Source organism: Macaca thibetana, chromosome 18, assembly GCF_024542745.1.
Source record: "Macaca thibetana thibetana isolate TM-01 chromosome 18, ASM2454274v1, whole genome shotgun sequence".
In the NCBI taxonomy this organism is placed as follows: Eukaryota; Metazoa; Chordata; class Mammalia; order Primates; family Cercopithecidae; genus Macaca; species Macaca thibetana.
The window spans coordinates 21453955-21473666 of NC_065595.1; the positions used below are offsets into that span (position 1 = coordinate 21453955).

At 37.9% G+C, this 19712-nt stretch overlaps 1 protein-coding gene across 2 annotated transcripts in view; it reads right to left on the bottom strand.

Annotated features, from left to right (window-relative positions):
* Positions 1-19712, bottom strand: part of MALT1 (MALT1 paracaspase) — an 82379-nt gene that overhangs the window by 3426 nt on the left and 59241 nt on the right. For both annotated transcript variants that reach the window (XM_050768056.1, XM_050768055.1), the window contains 6 exons: positions 14408-14585; positions 13608-13682; positions 12655-12782; positions 5062-5211; positions 2547-2704; positions 1246-1371 (listed from right to left, as the gene is read on the bottom strand). In XM_050768056.1, coding sequence (XP_050624013.1) covers positions 1246-1371; positions 2547-2704; positions 5062-5211; positions 12655-12782; positions 13608-13682; positions 14408-14585 — 815 coding nt within the window. The remainder of the gene's footprint in view (positions 1-1245; positions 1372-2546; positions 2705-5061; positions 5212-12654; positions 12783-13607; positions 13683-14407; positions 14586-19712) is intronic.

The window sequence follows — 19712 nt, forward strand, 5'->3', positions numbered from 1 at the left end:
GTTTTATAAAAAAAGCTAAAGTTGTTTTTAAAATATAGTAATCCATAATCGTAGATGGAAAATATAACTGAATCAGATAATGGGCTAACTTTTTAAGAGAAGAAAGGACTTTTAAGTAGATGAGCTCCGAACAGGATGACAACAGGTTTACGTGTGTAATTCTCAATTGTGCCCATTCCATTCCCTGAGTTTTAGCTGATACATTCTATGGGCATGTACTTGTGAACAAATTAAAATCTCAATTTTTGCAAAGAAAGCTTTCATTAGGGCCGGGCGCGGTGGCTCAAGCCTGTAATCCCAGCACTTTGGGAGGCCGAGGTGGGTGGATCACGAGGTCAGGAGATCGAGACCATCCTGGCTAACACAGTGAAACCCCGTCTCTACTAAAAAAAATACAAAAATTAGCCGGGAGCGGTGGCGGGCGCCTGTAGTCCCAGCTACTCGGGAGGCTGAGGCAGGAGAATGGCGTGAACCCGGGAGGTGGAGCTTGCAGTGAGCTGAGATCCGGCCACTGCACTCCAGCCTGGGGGACAGAGCGAGACTCCGTCTCAAAAAAAAAAAAAAAAAAAAAAAAAAGAAAGCTTTCATTAGAACACTCAACATGCAGAACTAGCTTCTCATTTGTAAGTCAACTAGAAATAAAAAATGGAAAAGAAATTCCAATTCTAATTTGCTTTATGTTTAGTTACAGAACTAGGAAATGATTACTTGAAAATCTGAACATATTTAAAAGTAGAATATGGAGCTGGGAGTGGTAGCTCACACCTGTAATCTGAGTGCTTTGGGAGGCCAAGAAGGGAGGATTCTTGAGGCCAGGAGTTCGAGATTGGCCTGGGCAATATAGTGAGCTCCCTTCTCTACAAAATGTTTTAAAAAATTAGCTGGGTGTGGTGGCATGTGCCTGCAGACTCAGCTACTTGGGAAGCTGAGGTGGCAGGATCATTTGCACTCAGGAGTTTGAGGTTATAGTAAGCTATGTTCATACCACTGCACTGCAGCCTGGGCGACAGAGTTAAGACTCTGTCTCTACAAAAAGAAAAAATAATATGTTCTATGTTACTAATTTTTCAGCATTATGGAAGGTAAGCACACAAAGTCCTGTGGCCACCAGCGGAAACAGAATATAAGAAGGGTGACTGATAGGACCTTCTGTAGACTGGTTATCTCTGTTTAATAATAAGGCAGCATATCTATGGTCTATGCCAAAGTTTTCCATTAGTAGCTATAAACAGAAAAGGTAGTAACCTTTAATTTTTGCAGTGAACTGAGTCTGGTATACAGGCAATGCTTGGGAAGATCCTTTGATACCAAGTAGCTGCCAGTTTCTTCAGGTGTGCCTTTATTTGCATCTTTTGGATCAATATCTAGGTCCTGTAAAAAAAAAAAAAAAAAAAAAGTGACTGTTAATAATGAAATCAATGAAAGCCACAATATAATCTAGTACATAAGAGGTCTTAACTGATACTGTTCTCTCGTGAATTTTGGCCTTTTGCAAATTTTGATAATCCCAAAATTATCCAGGGCTAAACAATGAAAACAACAATCTATGGTTATAATAGGAATTCTCAATTCTGTATTAAGCCATTTAAAAAGTAAAGTGAGCTCTGAAAGAGTTTCCTTTCAAATGATTCCTAGAAATGCTTCTTGAGCTACTCAAGTTTCCTCTTAAGCAGAGAGAGCCCCATTAGTGTTTGACTCCTGGATTCTCTTCTCTTAATGATCACTTTTGGGAAGGTGCAGGGAAATTTATATGATTAGAATATTTAAGAAGGATAAATAAACAGCCTTTTCCTTTTTCTTCTTTTAGAGCCAACCCAATGGCCAAGAGTAAGAGGGTTCTGCTCCTCCAGTGAGAAGCCCACAGGCCCCTGGCTTGCTCAGCACCCCAGGAAGCCTATCCGGGCTCCATAGTGCTGAAACTGGAGGTGTGGGGTGGCCACTGAATTCTGGGGTTTGGTGCTAGACCGTTTACTCTGACATGAAGCAATATCCTCCACAAAGCCTCTATCAGTAATAAAAGTGATATTTTGGGTTTCTGCTTGTCTTACTCCTTGCTTGCTTCTCAATTTTGTCACACTCATGTAGGAAAGAGGGGTACTCTTTACTGGCTTCTTCAGACCAACATAAAATAACTATCATACCTGAATGTTTGAAAAGAGCAGAACTAGATTTCTATTATTCCAGGATATGACCATACCTTAACAAGACTTAAAAACTACTGTTTCCAATATAAGTTATAACTGTTTAAAAGGAAATTATTCTTGACATATTTGTAGCACATTTTATTCCTTCACATTGGCTCTCCTGTTTAGGATACAAGAAATCAAAGGCATCCTTCCTGAGTGAACTTTAGACATTTGTAAATCTCATAAACTTAAGGCATTTTGGAAGTTAGTAAATATTATGACCAGTGTTACTAAACTATAAATATATACACATATATAAATATATATATTTCCTTTATATTTACCATCAACTGTAAGTTAAAAAATTGAGTCTTTAATAAGTGAGAATATATCACTATTTTAAATAAAAGAGAAACTCACAAGTGGAAAATCGGTAACGTAGGCATCACACATTATTATCTCGGGTGGTTTGTAAACTATACTTGTATAGATTATCATGACATTGGAAAACTCAGCTGCAAATCCTAATTGAATCTGAACACCACAGTCAAACTTAAGACACATACTTTCCGGAAGTTCTGAAAAAGAACAATAAGAATAACTTTGGTAGGTTTCCTGATAAAAGGCAAATATTTATGGAGGAGAATATAGTTAGTATTTCTTTTGCTTAAAAACATGATTTACATTGTTTAAACACATACAATTTAAAAAATAAAGCTCAATATTCTGCTGGCCAAACAAAATCTTTCATTTACCATTTGCTTATAGTTCTTATCCGACTGTATATATAATTTTTATTGTGGCAATAAAAAATATGCATACAACTGTAGATAAATTCTCACTGTTGCCTCAATTTATATGACCAGAATTTTTAATAAAGCACAGTGTCACTGAATGGCCACACTATAGTTTGTTACCTTTAACCATTCTGTTAACTCTTGAATATAATACTTCTGGGTTTTATTGCTTTTCTATCATAGTTCATAATGCTTTAAGATTGTCAGATATAGCTATGTGATTGTTCCTTTACATATGGGACAAATTATTTTCAGTTTACATGGAATATAAAGTTTCAGCATAACATGTCCAAAACAGAGTATTTTTAAAACATTCGTCTACTTGATGGTATTAAAAAGTAGAAAGATACCATCATAGTTTTAACTATTCTTTAATTACTTAAATTAGCCATTTAAAAAATTTCTCTATACTTCCAGCAGTGTGGATTATTGAATTTGCATCATTTGCTTGTTTACTGAGGATCTAAATGTTTTTTTCTCTTACCTTTTTGTATGAGCTCTTTATTATTAAAAAACTACCTACTTATTAAATTTGTTACAAATATTTTCTATACGACCTTTTAGTTTTGTTTTATTGTTTCATTTATTGTTGACCTTTACCACTGTAATTTTTTTGTTTGTTTAGATCTTTTTTAGAGAAAAGACATTCAATTTCAATTACTTATCCAGTTATCTGGAATGGTGAGATATTTATAGCATTTTACATTTTAATGTGCTTTAGTATGTTAATTTACTAAAAATACACATTAGAGAACAAATTTTTTTTGAGACCGAGTTTTGCTCTTGTTGCCCAGGCTGGAGTACAATGGCGTGACCTCGGCTCACTGCAACCTCCGACTCCCGGGTTCAAGTGATTCTCCTGGCTCAGCCTCCAAAGTAGCTGAGATTACAGGCGCCTGCCACCATGACCAGCTAATTTTTTGTATTTTTAGTAGAGATGGAGTTTCACCATGTTGGCCAGGCTGGTCTTCAACTCCTGACCCCAGGTGATTCACCCATCTCGGCCTCCCAAAGTGCTGGGATTACAGGTGTGAGCCACCGTACCTGGCCAAGAACAAAACTTATGTATGAAAATAAAGATATTTTACAGAAGTTCAATAAATACAATTATTTTTCAATTATCTGTAAGAGACTCACAGAATAGATACTTGGACTCAGAAAATCCAAAATTATTTCAATCGGTAAACTTTTTTCATTAAACCATACATAATTAGCAAAAGGTAATTAAGGTACAGATTGATTTTCACCTCGTCATCTCTGCTGATCACTCAGCTTACTGATCAAGTGTCCAAGAGAGGATGCTCAGTTATATATGAATAATCACAAGTACAGAGGACTTGCTGAGTGCTCTGTACCTGCTCATTTCTACCTGCGCACTCATTCAATCCCAATAACCTATGAGGCAGGTACTGTTTTCTTCTTCTTTTCGAGACAGAGTCTCGCTCTGTCGCCCAGACTGGAGTGCAGTGGGACAATCTCTGCTCACTGCACTGTGACCTCCAACTCTCAGGTTCAAGAGATTCTCTCGCCTCAGCCACCCTAGTAGTTGGGATTATAGGCATGCGCCACCACACTCTGCTAACTTTCTGTATTTTCAGTAGAGATGAGGTTTTCCCATGTTGCCCAGGCGGGTCTCTAACTCCTGACCTCAGGTGATCCACCTGCCTCGGCCTCCCAAAGTGCTAGGATTACAGGTGTGAGCCACCACAACTGGCCTGAAGCAGGTACTATTTCTTATTTACATGTTATAGATAACATGTTCATACAGTGGTAGAGACTGGATCAGAACCCAATCCATGATTTTCGACAGCTGCACACTTTAACAGGTCACAATATAGGAGAATCTAAGGATTGTGTATTAGATGAATGGAAAATTAACCTATCGTAAAAACAGAAAAATTTTTAAATGGTCATTTTAATTTCACCAATAGTGACAATAATGGGCTAAATAATTTGATATCTCTAACATCAAATATACCAATGTAATATCCATAATTGAAATATTGGTTTGGTTTCAGATTTGCCTAGAAGGCCAAAATATTTTCACTGTAAAATTGGCAGGAAAGTTATTTATTCAGAAGAAACTTTATGATTTAACGTAAGTATATTATAGATCTAAAAAAAGGGCTTTACCATACCATGAGCCTTGGCCCACTGTAGATTCCGCACAAGAGATTCTGCAGAATACTCTGTTCCCTGTATTGGATCGGTAAGTGCTCTCTTCTCAGATAAACTACTTCGAATCTCTAGAGCCTGTTTGCCTTTGGTAAGGTGACACTTACCCATATCTAAAAGATATGAAAATAAATATTTTTCAGACCACCAATTCTTATGTTTTAAATATTTAGGATAAGAACTATCCTACATTATCAGGTTATATTCTCAGCATCATTTATCCACTCAACTAGTATTTCCAGAGCACCTATTATGTGCCAGACACAGCAAGCATGTTTTAATTTTTACTCATGTGTAGATATTCATAAATGGTATATGCCAATGTTTTAGGTTTTCGAATTCAACAAAAATGTTATATTATGTCTTTGTAATGTGCCATTTTCATTCAACATGTTTTAGATACAGACTAATGTATATGGATACACATCAATTTAAATTTAGAAGTATATTCTTTAAGTTATAGTTTATCATACTTCTGTCTACTACATTATAAATTAACAATAGTAAAGGTTCTTTTTTTAAAAAAAAGAGACAAAAATATATGTGATCCAGAACTAAGTCTAAGTTAAATCAACATGTTGGGGGTTAAAAGGAGACACCTAGTATTGTAGGAGTACATTAAAATTATTATTTGTTAGAGAAGAAAAGATATACAATTTTTTTAAAAAAGGAGAAAATGAGCCAAATCAAAAAATTAGATGGTTAAAATAAGTACAAAAAATAACAAATGTAAATTAACTAAATTTTCTCATTAAAAGACCAAGATTATTAGATTGGATTTAATTTTTTTTTTTTTTTTTGAGACGGAGTCTCGCTCTGTGGCCCAGGCTGGAGCGCAGTGGTGCGATCTCGGCTCACTGCAAGCTCCGCCTCCCGGGTTTCCGCCATTCTCCTGCCTCAGCCTCCCGAGTAGCTGGGACTACAGGCGCCCACCATCTCGCCCGGCTAGTTTTTTGTATTTTTTTTTTTTTTTTTAGTAGAGACGGGGTTTCACCGTGTTAGCCAGGATGGTCTCGATCTCCTGACCTCGTGATCCGCCCGTCTGGGCCTCCCAAAGTGCTGGGATTACAGGCTTGAACCACCGCGCCCGGCCTAGATTGGATTTTAAACAATCTGTTATACGGTGCCTCTAAAAGCTACAGCAAAGCAGAATGACATGAAATGGTTGAAAGTAAAAGTGTAGAGAAGCAGGCTAGCCTAGGGGTTAAAAGTAGGAAAGTAAAAGTGTAAAAAATAGCATATTAGGTCAACAAAAAGGAAGCTAGTGTGGCTCTATTAATATGATACAGAAAGACAAAAAAGCATTTGAAATGGAGGCATCACTACAAAATGATAAAGGTTCAATTCAATAAGAAAATATAAACATTTAAAACAAAAATAGTCACTAGGAAGTAAAAAGTGCTAGAATTACAAGAAAATTGGTAACCTGAGAGAGTTCAACATCTCAATTATTGATCAAAGAGACTATCAGCAGAAATACAGAACTGAAAAAAAAACAATAAAAATTAATAGGCCAAACCTAATGGGCACACATAGAGTTCTGCAACCAGTTACTATAAAAATATCCATTTTTTCTCAAGTACACATGCAAAATTTAAAAATTTCATCTTTTACTTGGCCATAATGAAAACCTCCACAAATTTCAAAGCATAGCAACTAGACAGACTATATTTGATCACAAAGCAATTAAGGTAGAAATAAAAAGTGAAAATTCCTGCCATATTTGAAAATTAAAGATAATATTATATAACTTAAAGGTCAAAGAAGAAAAAACTAAAAAAGTCCCTAAACTTGTAGGATGTGACGAAAGTGATGTTTTAAGACAAATGTAAAGCCTTAGAAACTTAAATTGGAAAAAATAGGCTAAAAGTGAATGAACTATGATGATAGAAAAAGAAAGAATAAATCAAATGCAAGGCAAGACATAAACAAACAGCAGAAGTTAGTGATGTAGAAAACAATGAAAAAGTAGAAGAAACCAATGGAGCCAAAGATTGGTTCTTCAAAACGAAATAGCACAACTGGCAAAAGCTGGCAATAAAGAAAAGAGGAAAGTAGGTACAAGTAAGTAATACTGATGAAAATGGATACATAATTACAGATAAAGCAGAGATTAAAGAATACTATTAGAAATATGAGCAACTAGGCCGGGCACCATGGCTCATGCCTGTAATCCCAGCACTTTGGAGGCCGAGGTGGGCAGATCACAAGGTCGGGAGATCAAGACCACCCTGGCTAACATGGTGAAACCCCGTCTCTACTAAAAATTTTTTTAAAAAGCCGGGCATGGTGGCAGGCACCTGTAGTCCCAGCTACTGTGGAGGCCGAGGCAGGAGAATGGCGTGAACCCGGGAGGCGGAGGTTGCGGTGAGCCAAGATCGCACCACTGTGCTCCAGCCTGGGAGACAGAGCAAGACTCTGCCTCAAAAAAAAAAAAAAAAAAAAAAAAAAATATGAACATGAGCAACTAAATGCCAACAAATTTGAAAACTGCCTAAATTCCTACAAAAATATTACAATATTACTTATCAAAATGGACTCAAGAAATGAAAAGCCTACATGGTACAATAAATATTCACGATATTGAAGCAGTAGTATTTCTACCAAAAAAACACCAATCCCAGGTTGGTTTATAGGCAAGTTCTACCATAAATAGATCACAATTTATACAGAATTCCCCAGTAAACAACAGGGTGTACTTCTTCTGTATCAGAGTTCTCCAGAGAAGCAGTACAAACAAGATGTGCACATGCGTACGCGTACACGTGTGTATGTGTGTGTACCCAGAGATAGAGTGAGAAGAAGGGATTGACTTAAGGTATTGGTTTATGAATTGTGGCGGTGCAAGTCTGAAATCTGCAGGCAGGCAGGCCGGCTGGGGATGCAGAGGAGAGCTGTAGTTTGAGCCCCAAAGGCAGGCTGCTGGCAAACTCACTGCTTGTGGGAGGTCAGTCTTTGCTCCACTAAGGCCTTCGGCTAACTGGATGAGGCCCATTCACACCATGGAGAGCAATCTGCTTTACTGAAAGTCCATCAGTTTAAACTTTAATCTCATCCAGAATAACGCTCGATCCATCACCTAGAGGCATCTTGAATAATGCTGGACTAAATATCTTGGCACTGAGGCCTGGCGAAAGTTGACGTAAAATCAGCCGTCACAACCTCCATCTCATTCTACAAGGCCTACGCTACATTCTATCAGCATAACACTGATACCACTAAATACTAATTTTATTTTCTCATAAAATTAAACCAAATACTATAAGAAAGTAAAATTACAGGCCCATTTCCCATATGAATATAGATATGAAAATTCTAAACAAAATGATAGCAAATTAAATCTAGTAGTATATTAAAAATATAATACATCCCAATGAAAATGATTTATCTCAAGTTGGTTTAATGTTAGACTATAAATTTAACTCACCATATTAAGAAATTGAAAGAAAAGAAACATCCTATTATCTTCTTCATAGCTGCAGAAAAACCATTTAATCTTGTTCAACATTTATTCATAATAAAAATTTTCAAAAAAACAATGTAAAGAGAACTTCCTTAACCTGATAAGGAGTGTTAATGAAAAACTTACAATATTATTCTAAATGTGAAAACATTAGCAATATTCCCTTTAAAGTCAGAAACGAGACAAGGATGCCCACAACTACCTATTCTATTCAATAGTGTCTTAGCGGTCCTTGCTAGTATTATATCAAGAACACATACAACATTTCTCTAAATCAAACCGAAAAAAAAAAAAAAAACCACAAACACAGTAGAAAAATGGACAAATGACATGAACAGATGTTTCACACAAGATACACATATAGCTATTAAAAATATGAACAATGTTCAATATCACTAATGGTTAGGGAAAATCAAATCAAGACCACATGAGATACTATTTAACATCTGATTGGTAGGCCGGGCGCGGTGGCTCAAGCCTGTAATCCCAGCACTTTGGGAGGCCGAGACGGGCGGATCACGAGGTCAGGAGATCGAGACCATCCTGGCTAACATGGTGAAACGCCGTCTCTACTAAAACATACAAAAAACTAGCCGGGCGAGGTGGCAGGCGCCTGTAGTCCCAGCTACGCGGGAGGCTGAGCCAGGAGAATGGCGTGAACCTGGGAGGCGGAGCTTGCAGTGAGCTGAGATCCGGCCACTGCACTCTAGCCTGGGTGACAAAGCAAGACTCCGTCTCAAAAAAAAAAACAAAAAAAAAAAACAAAACATCTGATTGGCAAAAATAAAAAAGTCTGACTATCAAGTGATGGAGAGAGTACAGATTCACATTATCCCTTGCTGGCTGCGGGGAGCAGGGTAAGTGTAGACTTGGCAACCACTTTACAAAACTGTCTGGCATTCTCTCGTAAAATGGAATACTGTCACACCCTACGACAGCAATTCCAAGCCCTAGAATCACACTGCAAAGAGATTCATGCATATATATTCCAGGAGACATATACAAGACTGTTAACCACAACTAACTTGAATGCTCACCAACACAGGAGAGTAGCTGAAAAAAACTGTAGTATGTTTGCATAATAGAATATTACATAGCAGTTAAAATGAAAAACTACGGTCATGCAACAATATGGCTCAATCTTAGCAATATAATATTAAATAAAAAAATTCTAGTCCCAAAAGACTACACAGACCATATCTTTTTATTAAGTTAAAAACAAAACTATGCATACTTTTTTGGGTATATATAAACTCAATAAAACTATGTAAAAAGAAAAAGGAGTAAGTTTAGAATGGTAGTTATCATGGAGCGGGGGAAGGGAAAAGAGAGGTCCTATAATTAGATGTAGGTTACTGTCAAGGTCCTATATTCATATCGAACATCTACTCACAATAAAAACCCTCAGTAGTATGTTCAACACTTCTGATAATAATGCTGTCCTGAATAGTACAAAAATAAAAGTCGGGTTACAGACTGATGGCTGTAGCTTTATAACAACCAATTTACCTCATATTATGTTTTCCTTGCACACAGTTGAAATTCGTAAGGTGGGCCGGGCACGGTGGCTCACACCTTAATCCCAGCACTTTGGTAGGCAGAGGCCGGTGGCTCACTTGAGGCCACGAGTTCAAGATGGGCCTGGCCAACATGGTGAAACCCTATCTCTACCAAAAATACAAAAATTAGCCGGACATGGTGGTGCGTGCCTGTAGTCTTAGCTACTCGGGAGGCTGCGGCGAGAGAATCACTTGAACGTGGAAGGTGGAGGTTGCAGTGAGCCAAGATCATGCCACCGCACTCTAGCCTGCGCAACAGAGACTGTCTCACACAAAGAAACCAAAAACTGAAAAAAGAAATTGGTAACATGTTTATTTTCCCCTTCAACTGCTTGGCTTATAATCTCTGAATACTTTTCCCCCTCTGGAATGTTTTTTTTTTTGAGACAGGGCTCGCTCTGTCACATACGCTGGAGAGCGGTGGTGTGATCACACTTACTACAGTCTCAAACTCCCAGGCTCAAGCCGTCCTCCCACCTAAGCCTCGCGAGTAGCTGGCAATAGAGGTGCACACCATAATGCCTGGCTAATTTTTAAAGTTTTTATAGAGATGGGGGTCTGACAATGTTGCCTAGGTTGGTCTCAAACTTCTGTGCTCAAGTGATTCTCCTGCCTCAGCCTCCCCAAATGCTGGGATTACAGGCACGAGCCACTGTACCTGGCCCCGAATATTTTTTTTTTTTTTTTAATTGACATGGAATCTTGCTGTGTTGCCCAGGCTAGTCTTGAATTCCTGGGCTCAAGCAATCCTCCTACCTCAGCCTCCCAAAGTGCTAGGATTACAGGTGTGAGCCACCATGCCCAGCCATGGAATAATTTTTAATTAAGTAATCCGGAAGATCCAAAGGGAGAAGCAGCAAAGTTCTGTTTCAAAATTGGATGATTTGTGAAAAATTTCATACAACTGCTTTTGCTTTTCAGTACTAAGACAGGGGTCAGACACAAAGCACCCAAAACTCAAAATAAGGGCTAGATTTAACTGTATTATTTATCATGATACTATTAGACCTTTACTTATTTTGTACAATGAGTGGGCTGTTACCCATGACGGGCACAATGTACATGGCACTGAGCTGAGTGTGCTCCACGTACACTGCAGGCTCTTCCTGCCTGGGCACTTCTAGGTAAGCAGACATGGTAGGACTGAAAAAGACCAGTGAAAAGCAAAACTTTCTAAGACATTTATAAAAAGTTCAAATATCCTCACAGCACATACTGGGATGCTATTCACTGCTATGACAATTTGGTACATATCATATATGGGTGAGCATGGTGCTTTTTATTAAGTTTTAAAACAGTTAAAATGTACTTAAAAATGAAATTGAAATAAAACACTGTAGAGTTTCTGGAGCACCTTATTGGATCTCAGTTGGAATATAACTGATGTAATCCAAAGGTTTTTTTTTTTTTTTTTTTTTTTTTTAAAAAGCAGAGACTTTCCTTCAAATGTGAGCTTCAGAAGAAGCCTAATGTAGAAAACAAATAAAAGTGGAATTTCTCTGGTTGAAGTGGGAGGGTGGCAGGAAGTCCAAAGCCCTGGCTGGTTATGTTAAATGGAAAAGTGGCTAAGTCAAGTGATCTAACTAACATAGCTACACAGATAAAAACATGAAAATAAATATGGCTGACAGTTGGCCAAACACCTTATACCCAAACTGCCATCACTGGAACATCCATGAAACTCCATTTTCTAGTGGTGCTAGTTTGTAAAAGAATTACTTTCTTCCTTTTTATTTGTATTTTTTATTTTGAAAACAGGGTCTCGCTATGTTGCTCAGGCTGGTCTTGAACTCCCGGCCTTAAGTGATCCTCCTGCCTCAGCTTCCTAAGTGCTGGGATTACAGGTTTGAGCCACCATGCCTGACCAAGTTACCTTCTTTCTGCTATGGCTTATAAAATGTTTTTTCAAAAACCACAGTGCAATCTACCAAAATAATAGGTACTTATTCAGCATCTGACATATGCATAACATTATACCAGCAGGCAGGGAAAGAACAGATAGAAATGGAAGATGTGGCATTAGAACCCCTAGGATCACATCCTTAAATCAGGATTTTAAAACTACTAAGTTCATTAAGGAAAAAAATGAACTCAGCTTTTTCCAGCAGTATCTAAACATTTCTGTAAAGTTTTCTCACTCCCATCCTGGGAGAGACTGCTCACTGGACATCTCCCCACCACCCCTCCACGCCCCCCACCCACCCCCAAATAGAGAGATTCGCCAGCACCAAGGCACTGGGCACAGAAGCAAAGCAGAGATCTGAGGATTCAACTTTTAATGACTGTGCCTAGGCTTAGCCTTGTAGTCTAAGTAATGCTGCACAGATGGTGGAGAGCTACGTCAAAAGGGAAAGAAAGATGACATTAAATAGCAGAAGTGTTGCTGAATGTTATATTAATATAAAAATTGTTTTATAAAGTAGATACTAATTCCAAACCCACATAATAAGAATTAAACAATCACCAGAGAGGGAACCCTGAATAGGTGTGTTCCCCCTGCTCTTTTTTCTGAGTAGTTTCTCTTTATTTTTTACCTTCTGCAACTTCATCCAGTAACACAGTGATTTTCTTATCTTCTAATAATCTATCTTTCAAAAATTTCATAAAGATTCCATTTGCTAATCCAGAATGCTGGATTTCAAAAGCTTCTGCTCCTTGACACCTTAAAAATAGAAAAAGAAGTTAAACCAGGCACAGAAAGGCAAATACTGTATGTTCTCACTTATATGTGGATGCTAATAAAAATGAACTCAGAGAAGCAGCCAGCAGAATGGTGATTACCAGAGGCTGGGAGGTGGGCACGGCACAGGGACTGTTAGTCACAGGGTACAATGTTTCAGTTAGGAGGAAAAAAATGGTAAGTATTTGAGGTGATATGTGAATTAACTTGATTCAATCATTCCACATTGAATACGTACATCATAGCATATCTTTGTATCCCATAAATACCTACAATTATAACTTGTCAATATCCAATAAAAATAATTTTTTAAAAAGAAAATGTTAGAAAAACAAACACTTGCCACATGGGACTTCTGTGTACACTGATGAGCCTCATTTTCTCTTCTGCCTCTCACATGACATCAATAATTAAAGAGTTAATCTTTAAGCAGGAACTACATGCCCAATTTGGGCTTAATAATAAGATACCACGATATGGAATGCTAAAGTTGACGATTTAAAATTTTCTACCAAGAACATCAAGGAGGTAAATTTATGCCTACATGTCTATAGGTATTTTCTAGGCCTCTAATCTAGAATCAAAAAGACCTCAGGAGCCAGGCACAGTGGCACATGCCTGTAATCCCAGCGACTCAGAAGACTGAGACAGGAGGATTGCTTGAGCCCAGGAGCAGTGAGCTATGATGGCGCCTCTGCACTCCAGCCTGGGCGACAGAGTTAAGACCCCTGCTCCTAAAAAGCAAAAGCAAACAAAAAGATATCAAAGAATAAAGGAAACTTCAACGTAAACATAAAATTTTCTTACGTGGCATATCCAAACACAATATTGGCGGTGACTTTTAGTGCATCCAAGATTGGAATGGTATCATCGTAGTCATTTCTATTCAACGGAGGCAGAGAAGAGCAGACAGAAATATGAAAAGTTAAAGATCATCCTTAAAAGAGTATAAATAATGAGATAATACAACAGTATTTTAGAATACATAACTTAAAATTATAGATTCAAAATTTTTCATCTAGGTAGCTACATATCTACCCAAAATAACCCACTAACTCCTTGTTAGCTTTAAAACGGGAGTTGCATTTGAACTCTGGCATTGGATTTTGATTCGTAAATGCTGAGCAAGCAAAAAATAGTAAATCTAGAGGCACTGGTTCTATTTCTTAGAAAGGCAATGGCAGATAAATGGGATCCAAACCTCCAAACATCTGCTTCGGCTACTCATTCTGTATCTGGAAGACCAGGACTGACTAGTGACCAGAAATCCCAACTCCATGGGTGCTGGTTTTGTTAATTCCTGAGGGAATAACTACAATGATTATTAAAGTCATCTAAAGGCATTCTGGAGAGTTGAATCCCCTGTAGTATGAGTAAATGCCCATGCCCTTTAGTTCTTTGTTTATGTTCTATAGCAAATATGAAGAGTTAAAATAATTAGATATACATGGAGTAAATATATTTTTCTCTAGTTTTGTTCTTCCAGTTTCGATGTATAAACTAAAATTCACACACGCAAATGGCTGTTAGCATTTCGCAGGTTTCTCTAGTTTGTCAAGGTTGATATTTAACTCCAACAATTGTTTAATAAAGATTAGAAAATTTACCTTTTCCTACACATATCCAATAAGAATACATTAAGTCCAGTTTCTTTTTCTTGCATCAATTTCAGTATATTTTGTACACACAGACAATTTTCAGACCTATATGGATTTGGAGCATCAACAGGGACCATGAAGCTGTTCCCAAAATTTTCATAACCATGTCCTGCATAATACAATAACCCTTTGAAAAGAGGAAAATAAAAGAGAGGTAGATTTCAATTCTAAATGCACTGTGAACATACAGACTGCATAACTTTTTGTAAAAAAAAAAACCATGACTTTAATTTTCTTCAAGGTGATGTGAGCATATGTAAGAAATACCCAATTACAAATATAGACAATGTTAATTTGCATTTAAAATTATTGGTAACAGGTCAGGCATGATGGCTCACACCTATAATCCCAGCACTTTGGGAGGCCAAGGCAGGGAGATCACTTGAGGTCAGGGGTTTGAAACCAGCCTGGCCAATGTGGTAAAACCCCATCTCTCCTAAAAATACAGAAATTGGCTTGACGTTGTGGTGGGCACCTGTAATCCCAGCTACTTGGGAGGCTGAGGCAGAAGAATCACTTGAACCTGGGAGGTGGAGGTTGCTATGAGCTGAGATCATGCCGCTGCACTCCAGCCTGGGCGACAGAGCAAAACTCCGTCTCAAAAAAATAATAAATAAAAAAATTATTACCAACAATCTGTACTTAAAATTTGCATTTTAAGACAGTAACAAAATGCTGTCTGAAGTATATCCTAATTTATAAAAGTAATATATTTGTAACCAATAGTATAATCTAAAATACAATTTTATTTTATGATATATAAAAAAGAATGCAGCTAGGATTTCTCTCCTGACTCATTTGTCTCCTCCATGAAGCTAGGAGTTCTGTTAGGGCAGAGACAGTCTTACATTTATTTATTTGTGTATTCCTGGCATACAGCAGGAGCTTAGGAAGTATTTAACAGATGAACAAACACACACAATTCAGATGAACAGCACCTGCAATATGAAGTTAAGAAACTCCACAGGTATTACCATAAACATTAGTTAAGGGTTATTAAAATATAAAGGTAGTTTTATAATCAGAGATGGGAAATCTGATTTCACAGATTACTATTTTTTTCTTTTTGCTATGAGATATGAATACCAATCTTCCATCTAGAGTCTTTTGAATTAATAATCTAAAATTTGCGATATTTTTAGGACTCAATAGATGAATCATATTTCCTTACTGAGAAATGATACTATAAAAACTAACACAACTCAATGTTTTCTTGAAAATAATTTTGTTTTGGCTGTAAAAAACAACAAAAGTATCAGTCTGAACTTCTTCATAAAAATACTGGACAAAACACTTTTGAAGATATCCTCCCCTCTGCTTGCAATTTCTGGAGCCCACTAATTTTGCTCTCTCAATATTCTGGATTTAATTATTTCTTTACACGGTATTTTAAAGCAAACAGTAAAAGCCATTTAGATAGGGAATCCAAAATAGCTAATCCATTGTAATTATAGCCCCGACTCCTAGCAGAGACTGTGGCTTTGAGAATTAAAGACAATTTGCTGCATGTGGTCCTACAGGACAAAATCCACGTCGTCTGTTTTTTTTGAATTTCTATTAAAATGAGAAAAATGGTTCTTTCAAATACAACATTTCAGCTAAAATGAGAAAATAGATACAGCCATTTATCAAGTGTGGGTTCCAGCTCATGTGTGCTCTGGAAGTTATCACATAGGCACTGAGAGATGAAAAAGAAGGACGAAGACAAAGTTCCTAACCTCTAAGCAGGAGACCGGGAGATTCATGTATGGAGATTCACACATGTTTATGTTATCAAGCAACAATGAAAGTCATCATATAATTAAATGCCATAAGTCATGTTAGTGGAACAACCACCGTGTATGTATGAAATGAATAAAGTACAGAGAGGAATATCAGTATGAAGTGAAACAACAGGGGATGGTCTTAAGAGAGGGAAAGGCTAGAAATTTGGAAAGGCAGAGAGAGAGCAAGGTAGATTATGGGCAGGAGAACAGAAATAAACAGATAGGACCTGGAATGAAAGCTAACAGAAAAGAGACTAGCTTAGCAAAAAACTAAATTACTGTTGTGAATGAAAATAAGACAGCACACATAGGGAATTTTAAAAAGGAGTGCACAGATAGGTTTTAAAAATAATGACCAAAAGAATGGATTTAATTCAATAAACGACAAAGATCAGGTAACTGAAAAGACAACCCACACAACAGGAGAAAATATTTGCAAATCATTTATCTGATAAGGACAGCTTTTATCCAGAATAAAGAACTCTTCCACTCATCAGTAAAAAGACTAATGACGGCCGGGCGTGGTGGCTCACACCTGTAATCCCAGCACTTTGGGAGGCCAAGGCGGGTGGATCACCTGAGGTCATGAGTTCAAGACCAGCCTGGCCAACATGGTGAAACCTCATTTCTACTAAAAATACAAAAACCCAGCCAAGTGTGGTGGTGGGAGCCTGTAATCCCAGCTACTCAGGAGGCTAAGACAGGAGAATCGCTTGAACCCAGGAGGCGGAGGATGCACTGAGCCAAGATCCCGCCACTGTACTCCAGCCTGGGCAACAGAGCAAGACTCTATCTCAAAAAAAAAAAAAAAAAAAAAAAAAAAAAAGACTAATGACTTGATTTAAAAATAGGCAAAGATCTGATGCTTCTCCAAAGAGGATGTATGAGTGGCAAATATGCACATGAAAAGATGCTCAACATTGGCCGGGCGTGGTGGCTCAAGCCTGTAATCCCAGCACTTTGGGAGGCCGAGACGGGCAGATCACGAGGTCAGGAGATCGAGACCATCCTGGCTAACACAGTGAAACCCCGTCTCTACTAAAAAATACAAAAAACTAGCCGGGCGAGGTGGCGGGCGCCTGTAGTCCCAGCTACTCGGGAGGCTGAGACAGGAGAATGGCGTAAACCCGGGAGGCGGAGCTTGCAGTGAGCCGAGATCGCGCCACTGCACTCCAGCCTGGGTGACAGAGCCAGACTCCGTCTCAAAAAAAAAAAAAAAAAAAAAAAAAAAAGATGCTCAACATCATTAGCCACTAGTGAAATGCAAATCCAAGTCATTTCACACTCACCAGGATGGCTACAATAAAAAGACAGACAAGAACAAGTGTTGGCAAGGATGCAGAGAAATTGGAACCCTCATTCATTTCTGGTGGCACAAATGTAAAATGGTGTAAGAACTTTGGAAAGAGTTTCGCAGTTCCTCAAAAAGTTAAATACAGATTACCATATGACCCAGGAATTTCACTCCCAGGTACATACCGAAGAGAAATGGAGACTATGTTCACATAAGAATGTGTACACAGTTGATGGGTGCAGCACACCAACATGGCACAAGTATACATATGTAACAAACCTGCACGTTATGCACATGTACCCTACAACTTAAAGTATTATAATAATAAATAAATTAAAAAAAAAAAAAAAGAATGTGTACACAAATGCTCACAGCAGTATTATTCATAACGTCCAAAAATGTCCATGAGATGATAAATGATAAACAAAATACAGCATATAATTGAATATTATCTACTCCTAAAATAATGAAGTTCTAGTACATGCTGCAATATGAACGAACTTTGAAAACATTATGCGAAGTGAAAGAAGGCAGACATAAAAGGCCACATATTGGGTGATTCCATTTATATGAAATGTCCAGAAGAGGCAAATCCAGAGAAACAGAATATAGATTTGTGGTTGCCAGGGGCTGGTGTAAGGAGGAATGGGAGTGACTGTTGATGGATACAGGGTTTCTTTTTGGGATGATGGAAATGTTCTGAAGTTAGGTAGTGGTGACTGATGCCCCACCTTTGTGAAGATACTGAAATCACTGAATTATACACTTATAAAATAGAGTACAACTTATACTCCTCTATCAAGTATTCATAACTCTATTTTCCATCAGTCTCTTTACTGCTTCAAGAGCAAGACAAACTTATTTTTAACCTCCACAACTTTGCTCAAGTTACTCTATCTCCTTTCTATCTACTCTCCTCAAGGGTTATTTCCAAAGGTCAGAATCCTTAGCAAGTTACTACCTGGTAACCACTACCTGGTAACTGGTTTGTGGCTTTCTAACACACTTCAAATTCTCCCTACCTTGAAATGCTGTAGCAGCACTTTCTGACGATCACACACAGGCTTTTCCTGATACTGTATAATCCTATGTCTACTTAGTTTTTCTGATAAGAAATCATAATGACACTAATCTTTTACATTTGCACACTCTGAGTAGCTCTTATCTGAAATGTTTGGGACCAGGAGTGTTTTGGATTTGGGGTTTTCAGATTAGAGATACTCAACCTGTATATTTTCTTGGTTTTCAAAGGACTTTCATACACACAATTTAATTTTAATCTATATAATAACTTTAAATGATTTCTATCCTTATTTTATAGATGAGAAAATTAAATTACAAAGATTAAGCGATTTGCTTAAAATCACAGAGTTGATGTATGTTTTGACTCCATAGATAGTGTTTTTTCTCATTGTATTAAAGGACAATAATTTTCTTTTTTTGAGATGGAGTTTCACTCTTGTTGCTCAGGCTGGAGTGCAATGGTGCGATTTCAGCTCACTGCAACCTCCCGGGTTCAAGTGATTCTCCTGCCTCAGCCTCCTGAGTAGCTGGGATTACAGGCATACACCACCACGCCTCGCTAATTTTATATTTTTAGTAGAGACAGGGTTTCTCCATGTTGGTCAGGCTGGTCTCAAATTCCAGACCTCAGGTGATCTGCCTGCCTCGGCCTCTCAAAGTGTTGGGATTACAGGCGTGAGCCACTGTGCCCGGCCTGGGACTAAAACTTTCTTAAAAGGACAGATCATGATCTGTATTCACTATTATTTCCCTCAGCACACAGCATACTCCTTCATCTGGACTGTCGATGTAACGAAAATAACTCAGCAAATACTTACTGAATTGCATTAAATTAACAATGCAAACCAATCAAGACAGTCTCAGATCTGGAGTTCTCTTTTCAAGGGTCTTTTAGTAGAAATGGTACCATTTCAACAACTGGTATTACTTAGAGACAACTGACAGCAGGCCTAGGTGCTGCCTCCCTCATGTCAGGTAATATGTTTGGCTCCAGCAAGACTTGACTGGGGTGAAGACACAACTCTGAGGGAAGGCTTAGCTTCCATTCATACAGGGAAAAGCTGAATGTTGTTCTGTTACATTAATGCCACATGCCCAGCCCTGCAACTGCTGAATGAAATTAAGGCACTTAACACCAACATATGTTTTTTCTTTCCCAAAATGTCTTATG